We start from the raw sequence: 11,142 nt of genomic DNA, 5'->3' as shown, positions 1-11,142 counted from the left end.
TCTGGTGAGCAGTCAAGTGCCTTAGCCACTATGCTACCAGAGCTACTAAGTTATATACTTTTTATATACTTCTAAATGGTTAATTATATGCAAGTAAATTTTACCTCTATTTAAAAAAAGAAAAAGATTAGCTGGAGTGTTTTCCTTCACAGTAGTTTCTCTAACTTGAAACACATTAGAATCACCAGGGGGGCTTCTTAACATGCAGACTGCTGAGCCTTACTCCACAGTTTCTGATTCAGAAGGTCTGAGGTGGGCCCAAGAACTTGCATTTCTAGTAAGTGTCCAGGTGATACTTACACTGCTTTGAAAATCACTGGTTTTGAAATGTGGTTGAAAGTCACATTTCTGGGGCCTGGCCCTGTCATTCACATAGAACTTTGTGTAAATCAATTAACCATTTCTACTCCTCAGTTTCCTTGACAAAAAAATGAAGATTTATGAGTAACTCCTTCTTAAATTGTCAATATGGATTAGATGAGGTAGTATATTTAAGTGAGTGGTTGGCACGTGGTAAGTGCTATGTAAGAGTTATCTACTGTTATTATAATAGTGCTTTTCTTAAATACACACAAACACACATTCTTAACAACCACCTTTTATCAAGCGTTACCTTCATTTGGTTTGCTTTTTGTCAGAAGGACCCCGATGGGCCGATCTGAGTCCTGCTGGCTGGCATGGTCTGGCCGCCCCCTCAGCTCAGGGCTGGGGCTGCGGGAGTGGAAGTACTCCTGGCTGCGACTCCGGGACACTTCATAGTGGGCGTCGGCCTGAGCTCTACGGCTATACTCCACAGATGGGCTGTAGGGCCGGTCGTAGGCTGGGTCATAGTTTCGCTCATAGCTTCCCTCCCGGTCGATGCTCCGTCCACGGCTGCTGTCTCGGGCTTGCCTGTAGTCCTGGTCCAGGCCCCGCTCCAAGCTCCGGCCCCGGCTCCGGTCCCTGCTGTGGAGCCGCTCCCGGCTCTGTGCCCGGTTATGGGGACGCCCTCGGTTGGGGCTGTCATCCAAGCTGCAGCTTCGTCCACCACGGCCACTACGCCAGCTCCGTTCACTGTACCCACTGCGGATGCTTCTGCCGTCAAACTCGTCCATCACCTCAAAAGCCCGGTCATCGTGATCCACGGGAGGGCTGCTCCGCAGTGGGGCCAGCTGGACCTTCCGGGGCCTCTTGACCACCTGTTACCAAAACAAACACAGTGGAGGTGCAGGCCACCACAGTAAACGTACAGACTAGTGGTGAAGAGCCTGAGTTACATTTCAGTAAAACTAGCTCCCTGCCTACTCACTACTCACTCACCAAGCCTTCCATGCCTCAGTGGAAAACAGGAACAAGGAAGCCCATATCTCATAAGGCTGATAACCAAATACCATGAGTGCAAAGCTCCAAGCCCAATACCTCACATTAAGACAAAATATGGTACTTACAAAATCTGCTTCTACTCAGAATGTGAAAAGCCCTAAGAGCCCATCACTAAACAACAGAAACTAAACAAAGATCCAAAAAGTGACATATTCTGTATACAACTGGCCTAGACTCTTCAATAGGTCAATCCATTTAAAAAGGATGGGGTAGAGCCATGGAGGCTGATGAATGCCTGAAACTATGCCCTGAGATAATCTTTAAGCTTTAAACCAAAAATATTTCCTGGAGTTGTCTTAAAACCAAACAGTAGTTTAGTTTAGCTAATAAAGAATGACTGCCAACAACAAAAATAAATCAGGAAAAATAAAAATAAAGGGAAGGAAAGATGCTTCCAGATTAAAAAGGACTAATCTAGGCAAAACTACCATTTGAACATAAGTACTAAATGCAGTGAGAGAAATTTAATTGGCCCCTGGATTGGGAAGAAAAAAAAGTCTAAAGATATGATGGAATAAGGACTGAAAATCAGCCCCATTGTGGAGTTACTATTAAATTTCTTAGATATGAGATCAGTATTGGAGTTATGGAGAAGAATGCCTTTACTCTTAGGAGATGTTTGGTGAAGTACACAGGATTGAACTGTCCTGATGTCTGCAGCTTTCCTTCAAATGGTTCATCATAAACACATGTGGTGCAGTCAATTATTGGTATGGCTTTTCTAGCCATAGTCTTTGTAACTCCCACTGGATTACTGGGTACCAGAAACCAAACCCACTGCTGTAGAGTTGTATCCGACTCATATCGACCCCTCCTTGGGTTTCCGAGGTGGTATCACTATGGAAGTAGATTGCCCAACCTTCCTTCTGAGAAGTGGCTGGTTGGTTTGAGCTGGCAGCCTTCTGGTTAGCACTCAAATGCCTTAGGCACTATGCCACCAGAGTTCCTTCAGGATTACTGGGTGGGACCATGCAAATAAAGTATGTAGAACTCTGATGTTGAGATTGGTTAGTTTTGTCACTCTGCAGGCTTAAAATGAGCCTTCCAAGAGACAGAGAGGTGGAGCTCACTGCCATTAAGAGAGAAAAGCTGGAGATGAAGTACAGGGCATGCTTGGATCCAAGATCCTCGCGCTGGACCTCCTTGGCAGAGATGCTCCGCCAGGGTGACGCCCCACCAGAAAGACAGTTGCAATGGAACCAGGGGGAACAAGTCAGAGTGGCAGGCTTACCTGGCCCACGGAGTGAGAAAGCTGAGCACTCTTAGGCAGGAGGCTTGCTGGTGGAGTGGGGTGCACCTAGGTGTACCTATGGGCAGAGCTAAAAGAGCTTTGTAACACATGCCCAAGCAGGGCAGAGACCAAGCCAAGAGGCCAAGGGCCAGAGGTGTGTCTTAGGGTATAGCAGAGGGGACTGCTTGATCGAAGAATTGTATCCTGAGTGGATTCCTGAACCTGTCACTTCCTGTGACTTCCCTGATAAACCCCATAATCTTGAGTATTGCCTGTGAGTTCTGTGTGGAGACTGCAATGAATTATTGAACCCAGCAGAGAAGCAGGGAGTGCTGCGGGAGGGACGGTTGGTGTCAGAATTGGTAAAAGGCTAGACAGTGGCGGCATGTCTGGCCTCATAGGAATAAGCCTTGGGCCACTGATGGCGATTCTGCCTTCCACTTGTGCAGTTAGAGGAGGTCAGAAGATGCTGCCTCCATGCCCTTTTTTCAGTACATAAGTGTTTATATAGAGAGAGAGAGATCAAGTCAAGATGGCAAAATGTGAACACTGCAGAATCCAGGTAGAAGATATTTAAGTTTGTTACAGTAAGCTTTCAACTCTTATTTTTGTTTGAAAATTTCCATAATATAAAGTTGAAAAGAAATTAGATTATCACATGCCCAGTGCATCAGCTAGCAATGCCCTCAATACGCTGTGCTTTAATCCTTGCTTTGTGTGTCCACCTTCCCATGGAGATGCCCACCTCATGCAGCACAAACTGGCTCCAGGGCCCAGTGGCATCTGGTTCATAAGTGATCCTCAACCAACGATTGGTGAGTGAATAAGTGAATGAATGAGTGAATGCTATGCACTCCCATAGTCCTCCAAGAAACTCTAGTCTGTTAAGACATAGTAGATACTGTGTGAGCCTTTGTGAATGAGGTTTGTAGCTGATTTTTTTTTTCTCTGAATTAACATTGTTTTATCTATTTAATTCTCTCAGGGAATAGCTGACTAACCAAGGCAGACTAACTCAGATGAGAGCATTACTAGTCTCAGGAAGTTAGGAGGACTAGCTGAAAAGGACTTCGAGTTCATTCATAGGACTGAACAGAACTGTCCCCTGGGGTTTCCAAGGCTGTAATCTTTACAGAATCAGACTGTCGCATCTTTTGCCTGTGGAGTGGCTGGTGAGTTCAAACCACTGACCTTTTAGTTAGCAGCCAAGCACCTAATCACTGCACCACCAGGGCTCCCGTTGAAAAGTAAGAGAGGGATAACTGACTTAGACTTTACATCATCTGTCACATCACCCTCCCAAAAGTACTGAGGATATAAGAAATGGCCCCTAGATTATGTAATTCTGTGAAATGTTTAAAAGTGAGAGGTAATTTTTTTTTTTTTTCTGGGCATGAAAAGAAAAAGCTATTGAGATGAACAGGAGCTCTGGTTGCATAATGCCTAAGGCATGTGACTGCTAACCAGAAGCCTGGCAGTTCAAATCCACCAGCCGCTCCTCAGACAGAAGGTTGGGCAACCTATTTCCGTAGTGATATCATCTTGGAAATCCAAGGAGGGGTCACTATAAGTTGGATCCAACTCGACAGCAGTGAGTTTGGTCTTGGTTTTATTGAGATGAACGGGAAGCAAAATGATACTTACAATGGCAGCAACCTTGCCACTTTTTCTCAGCTGCTGAACAGCAAATGAATGGAGCACGTCCTCCATGGAGGTGCCGTTGACCATGACCACCCTGTCATTTTCTCTGCAAACAAAAAATAAAAACAAGCCATGAAAAATGCTCATCTATTCTTTTAAAATCATTCATGAAGGAAAAAATAGGAGGCACAAATTAACCCAAAATGCCTATTAAAGGAAGGAATTCAAGGGACACATAGCCCACTTTGACAGCATCCACTGGAGATCAGTGGGAAGAAGGAGGCAGCTACCCTCCCCCCAGGCCCCAGGGTCAGTCCAGGAGGCACTCAACACGGCTGAGGTCTGGGCACAAAAAAGAACTTCTGCATCAAGTCCTCTTTACCCAGGATGCATGTGGGCTTCAGAAAGTCCACAAATATTCCCCAAATTGAGTTTATATCCATATGTGCTTTTTTGGAGGGGAAGAGTCTGCCACAGAAATTTTGAAGTTACAGAACCCTATTACTTTAGTTTATCCCAAAAATTATTTACAAAATCTACCTTGTGTGTTAAAGACAACTCACTTTGAAAAGATCATAGAGATTTTAAGTGCCAACAGAACCTAAACTCTTGAGCTATGTGGCCAATGCAGCTATAGATTTAATTAACTTTAGAGTCTGCCCTGAGAAATTATCCTGAAGAGACCCGAGGTATTCATCTTTTAAAATGGCATTATTGTGCATGAACTGCTGTATGAAAACTGAATTTGCTCTGTAAGCTTTCACCCAAATCACAATAAAAATTTTAAAAAGTAAATACATAAAAATAAAATGGCATTATCTCCTCAGATCAGAAGGACAGCAGTTAGAAATCTTGGATCACAAATTCTCCCAAAACCCAAATCACTCTTACAAATAAGATAATCATTAAGCCCGAGTTTCCTCATTAAATTCTTAAAGAATATAAATGAAAACAAATATAAACAGTGTTGGGTTAGACCTGGGGGGTAGGACATGCCAATTTTTTATGCCAACGTTCAGAAGACTCCTAAACCAGGAGTGATGTTTGTAACTATCTTTCAACCTCCCCACTGCCACCATCAAAGGATGTTGTCTGGATGATTCCCAAAGGCTGGGGATTATTAAAACACAATGTATTACACTCTGAATTCCTGCTTGAAGATTTTTAAACACTTACGTAAACATTCTTTTTTTTTTTTTTAAATCTTGTAACAAGCAGACCAACCAGTACACTTGGTCTCAAGCCAACCAGTAGGGCTGGCAGGGACCAGGGACGCGAAAGACACTCACTGGAGCAGCCCGTCGGCAGGCCCACCCGGGAGCACATCAGAGATGACAATGGACGTTTCTCCGTTTTCAAAGTGGGGGTTGTCTCTGCCTCCAGACACTGCAATTCCAAATCCTCTTTTGGAATCCTATTCATTGGGGTTAGGAGAAAAATAAAAAATCCTTCCATAAGAGGCTTTGAAGATTTCTTACAAGCACTCAATAAAATAAAAGTGGAACCAATTATCAGACAGTTCAGGAGCAGGTGGCCTATAGAAATACATAAGAAACAAAATATAGTGTCAGCACAGTGCGCTGACAGATGTATAAAGGAAATTCCTTATCTAAATGAAAGCCTGGAGAAAAGAGGAAAAAACAATAGAATAGACTGGAGTTATCAGTGAGAGCTGGAAGGGGACAGGAAATAAAGTTTTCTGTCCAAACAGAGACGAGCTGTTTGAAGTAGCAAAGGCGGCTGTTTGCATCATGCTGGCCTACGCTGGAACAATTTCACTTACAACTGAATCTGTGCTCAAACTATATTTTCAAAGGAGTATCTTTAATTCCAAATAAAATTAGCTAGTGTTTCCATTTATGACATCCATGATGGGCCTAGAAATGTGTGACAACAGACCCAAATAATTTATAATCCTAATTCATTTCAGTTATTAAAAAAATTAGGCTCACAGGTTTCATACTGACGACATGGGTATATATGACTAGGTAACCTCAAATCAGGATTTGATCATATAAAGATCTACTCAGTGAATATAAGAAAATCTTGGCCCCAAGGGTGAGTACACATGTGGGGCTCATTATGCTGACTGACTGATTATAAACAATTACAACTCAAAAGAAGTTGGACTGTTGTCCATTACTCGTATGGCTTTGACTTTGGCAGTACCATCACCTGGCACCTGGTTATAGGCAAGGACATCTCCGTCCTCTACCCACCACCACCAGCCGCTATCAAGGTGACTCTGACTCCTGGTGATCCCACATGCATCAGAGCAGAACTGTGCTCCGTTGGGATTTCAATGGCTGAGTTTTCAGAAGCAGACCTCCAGACCTTTCTTCCAACGCACCTCTGGGAGGACTTGAACCTCACACTGTTCAGTTAGCAGCCAAGCATTTTACCAACTGCATCACCCAGAGACTCTTTTCCTCTACAAAACCAAAACACCAAAACCACCGCCATCGAGTCAATTCTGACTCACAGCAACCCTATAGGACAGGGTAGAACTGCTCTATAAGGTTTCCAAGACTGTGAATCTTTACAAAAGCAGACTGCCTCATCTTTCTCCTGTGGAGAACCTACTAGGTTCAAAGCACCAACCTTTCGGTTGGCAGCCGAATGCCTTCATCACTGTGCCACCAGAGTTCCTCAGTGTAGAGTCCATCCGCTACACTAAGCCTTTATCTTTCCCAGTTTTGGGGTCTACAACTCCAGAAGCTTACATGAAATTCTGGTGGAAAGGGTTCAGAGAATAGTCAGAAAGATGGTGAGAATTGAAAAAGAAGACCTATTGAATGGGGAGGAGGGATGGACCGTGCACAACCGAAGAAACTGTCATTACTGATCCGAAAGTCTGGGCATCTGGGCACTAACCCAGCAACTTTTTTCTTTTTCCTGGAAAATTCAATAAACGTTTATTGAGCAACAAACTTTTCAATGAAGACAGGGCTCAAGGTTTATGACTATGAGCAGCAATGGAAAACTCTCCCTTTGAGGAGTTTATAAATCCTTTAGGAAGTGAGAAAAGACTATGTATTTCAAAGGCTAAAGATTGAAGGGATTCAGAGCAGGAATAGGATCCTGTGGGCACAGAAAGTGACACCAATGCCAACCAAAGCAGTTGGTTGCAGTAGGAATTTCTGACCCAAGAGTACAGTTCTAATCCAGCTCAAAACTGAAACAAAACTAGTTGCTATGGAGTTGACTCTGACTAGTGGCAATCTTATGTATATCAAAGTAGAACTGTGCTCCACAGGGTTTTCAATAGCTGATTTTTCAGAAATAAGCACGTCTGGGTGGCCTTGAACCACCAACTGTTCGGTTGGTGGTGATGAGAGCAGTAACACAAGGGACTCCATCTACTCCAACTCAGCCACACAGAAATCACTTATAGACTCTCAGTTGCTGCTCTCGTTTATTAGAGTTGGGCTAACACTTTTCATGCCTACTTTGAATTTTGCTGTTAGAATAAAAAGAAAGAGACTAACATTTATTAAAGGAGCCCTGGAGCAATGGACATGCACTTGGCTGCTAACCGGAAGGTCAGTGGTTCAAACCCACCCAGCAACTCCATGGGAAAAAAGACCTGGCAATTTTCTCCTGTAACAATGACAGCCTAATAAACACTACGGGGCAGTTCTACTATCACATAGGTCACTGTGAGTCAGAATCAGCTAGATGGCACACAACATTTATCAAGCATGTATTATGTACATGACTCCAGGTACTAGGTACATATTACCTAATTTAATCAAAGGATACAATACCTGTGAAAAGAGTTTATAAATTAAGTATAATATATTTACATGTGGTATTACTTTTATTGTCAATCTCCACTGTTGAAAGACCCAGAAAACTGACTATTGTGACCTCTCTTATTATAATCAGAAGTGAGAAAAGGAATAACATCTATGTCTCCTGATCCCTAAGCCAATGATTTTTTTTTTTTTATTTAATCTGGACTCACAACTCACTAAGGGATATTAAAATGATAGAAGTTGTAGAAGTTGTCAATTTAAGTTAATTGAACTAATTAAGGAAAATTGAAGTTATCTTTAAATTGTATAGATTATTTTCCCTTTTTCTCTCCCTTCCACTTCTCTTTCCTTCATAATCTGTCCTGTCTGCAGATAGATGATGATATTAAAGAACCTCCAAAATCTTGGCTGCTAACCCAAAGGTTGGTGGTTCGAACCCATCCAGTAGCATCATGGGAGAAAGACCTGGCAATCTTCTCCCATAAAGATTACAGCTGAGGGAATCCTATGGGGCAGTTCTATCCTGTCACATAGGGTCGCTATGAATCAGAATCAACACCCAATGGCAATCAAGAGCACCCAACAACAACAAAATTTTCTATATTATACAGACCTCATGCCAAAATTACAACAGCACGCATGTCTTTGTCAACTCAGTAATTATTCCAAGCTACTACCTAATGTATTATCTACCTCAAAATGAAGAACACAACTGTGGCAGACAACAAATGTGCAAGACTTACCTTTTGTAGGGTCACAGTGTACTGTTCCCATATCAGTTCTTCCATGCCGTGGGCCTGTTTTAAAACAATCAAAAACAATTTGGTTAAAACCACAAGTATTCCAATACTAGAAATAAACCTACAATTCAAAATGTCTCAATATAAAGTCTAATTCACATTTTCTGCATGTCAAAAAGAGTTAAGGTTTGTTAGGAATATTAAGCTACCAATTTTCAAGCACACTCTCCTTTAAAGAGACAGTGGCCTTAACAATATTAGAAAATTGTGAAATACATGAATAATTATTAGTAATAAGAGGTATAGCGTAAAAAGAATTAAATACTAAGTGTTGAACACTTTCATTATCACCACTCCAAAACACTGCCATCATAAAACCCTTTACAAAAATCTAGATAATTTCAAATGGATTTTAAAAAGAACTTTCCCCTCCTTCCCATCAGAGGTGATATCCTAGGCAAGTTTTCTGTGTTTTTATGCCTAAGAATCCTAGGCCTTATCTTCCTGTCCAAGTAAGTAATCTATGGGATGGATGCCTTAGACTTTTTTCCATCAGTACTGCAGGGTGTAAAAGATGAAAATGCATAAACAGATGACTAAGGCTTCATTTCCTGGCAATATGTCAACTGAGATGTCTGGAGAAACCCTAAAAATAGTGGAAATCATTAAAAAATAATAATAATTCATTAAATGCAGGCTGCCTTTGAGAGAAAATTCTTAAAGGCTAGCACTGCCAAGAAAGCACCAACCCAGAGAGTTAAGGTAGCACCAAAGCAGGCATTTTAACAGAAGGATGGGAAAAGAGAGAGCCTATAGGCTCCAAACAGGGTGGGAGGTCAAACCAGAGTGGGTACACTAAGGGGAAAGATCCTACCATGCAGATGGAGATGGCTAATACCAGCTGGCTCTAAGAGTTCAGAATTTTAAGAGAGATTAAAAACAGACCTCAGATTTCCTCTAGGGTTAAAAAAAGAAAACAAACAAACAAAAAAGGTTTCTGGGAAAGGAGAGATGTGTGAGTTTCACCGATCCACAGGATAGCTGGCTCCCAGCACACCTGGGACAAGGTGCTCTATGGTGGAAGGAGAACACAGGCATCAAAAGGAGGCTGGTGTTCACGTTAAATGAAGGCAAAGCAACACAATGAAACAAGTGTTGTTGTAATTGTGTGCCATGGAGTCAATTCCAACTCTTAGAGACCCTATAGGACAGAGTAGGAACTGTCCCATAGGGTATCCTAGGCTGTAATCTTTACGGAAGGAGACTGTCGGGTCTTTCCTTCTGTGGAGTGGCTGGTGGGTTCAAACTACCAACCTTTAGGTTAGCAGCAGAGTGCCCAGCCACTGTACCACCCCACCAGGGCTCCTTAGGAAATATGGAGACACTGAAAATAATTTTTTTTTAATTGCTATCAACTTCTCTAAAATGTCTGTTAATAATAATGACTGTTTTCAATTGGCAAAAAAAAAAAAGTGTGTGCATTTTATAATTTCAGTTTTTGCCACTGTTGGTGGAAATGGTGAGAATATAAATTGGCTCAAACCTTTTAAGGGGTTAATTACCAATATGCATCAAAATTTTAAATCTGCACACCTTTCAGTCAATTCTACTTCTAAGAATTTAATTTACAGAAATATTTACACAAGGGCACAAAGATGAATATGTAAGTCCGTTAATGACACAAAAAAACAAATATTGCCAAGTCGATTCTGACTCGTAGCTGTCCAATAGGACAGAGTGGAACTGTGCCATCAGACAGCAGCAGAGCACCACATCTTTTTATCCACACAGCAGAAACCAACGCAACGTCCAACAACAGGGGATTGGTTACAAACACATAGATCTGTATTTAAACACCCATCATAGATGGGAGGGAGAGTAGCAGATAAAGACATAAGACATCATGTTTTGTTCTTATTTTCATAAATACATATTTATGGATGCATATAAGAAAAAGATTAAAAGAATACCAAAAAAATGTAAAGTTCTTCCAGGAGCTGTGGTATTGCAAAGAATTGTTATTTATATGACTATATTACTTTTTTATTTTATTTTATTGTGATTTGGGTGAAAATTTACAGAGCAAATTCACTTTCCATACAGAAGTTCACATACATTTTGTCTCATGACAATGACTACAATTTACCATAATGCAACACTTCCTCCCTGTGTCCATTCCTCCATGCACCCCTGACCCCTTAGCTGCCTCCTTGTGCATATACAGACCTTCTTTCTCCCATGATTATTCTCTCCAAGGAGTGTATCTACCTCAGGTACATGTTCAACCCACATGCCTGTCTTTTGTTTGGCTGGAAGCCACAGGTGTGGGTTCAATTCCAGACCTGAAGGGCAGGTAGGGGCCATAGTCTCAGTGGTTCCCCCAGGCTCTATCAGACCAGCAAACCTGGTC

At 41.9% G+C, this 11,142-nt stretch overlaps 1 protein-coding gene across 1 annotated transcript in view; it reads right to left on the bottom strand.

Moving 5' to 3' along the window:
* Positions 1-11,142, bottom strand: part of TJP2 (tight junction protein 2) — a 105,091-nt gene that overhangs the window by 45,077 nt on the left and 48,872 nt on the right. Inside the window, exons 2-5 of the mRNA XM_007938371.1 lie at positions 8,736-8,789; positions 5,524-5,648; positions 4,238-4,340; positions 614-1,178 (exon numbers count right to left, since the gene is read on the bottom strand). Coding sequence (XP_007936562.1) covers positions 614-1,178; positions 4,238-4,340; positions 5,524-5,648; positions 8,736-8,789 — 847 coding nt within the window. The remainder of the gene's footprint in view (positions 1-613; positions 1,179-4,237; positions 4,341-5,523; positions 5,649-8,735; positions 8,790-11,142) is intronic.

Source organism: Orycteropus afer, unplaced genomic scaffold (assembly GCF_000298275.1).
Source record: "Orycteropus afer afer isolate SDZICR_OR568_19922 unplaced genomic scaffold, OryAfe1.0 scaffold00005, whole genome shotgun sequence".
NCBI classification, from domain to species: domain Eukaryota; kingdom Metazoa; phylum Chordata; class Mammalia; order Tubulidentata; family Orycteropodidae; genus Orycteropus; species Orycteropus afer.
Note: the sequence above shows the minus strand (reverse complement) of the source record. Positions and strands in the feature narration are given on the sequence as shown.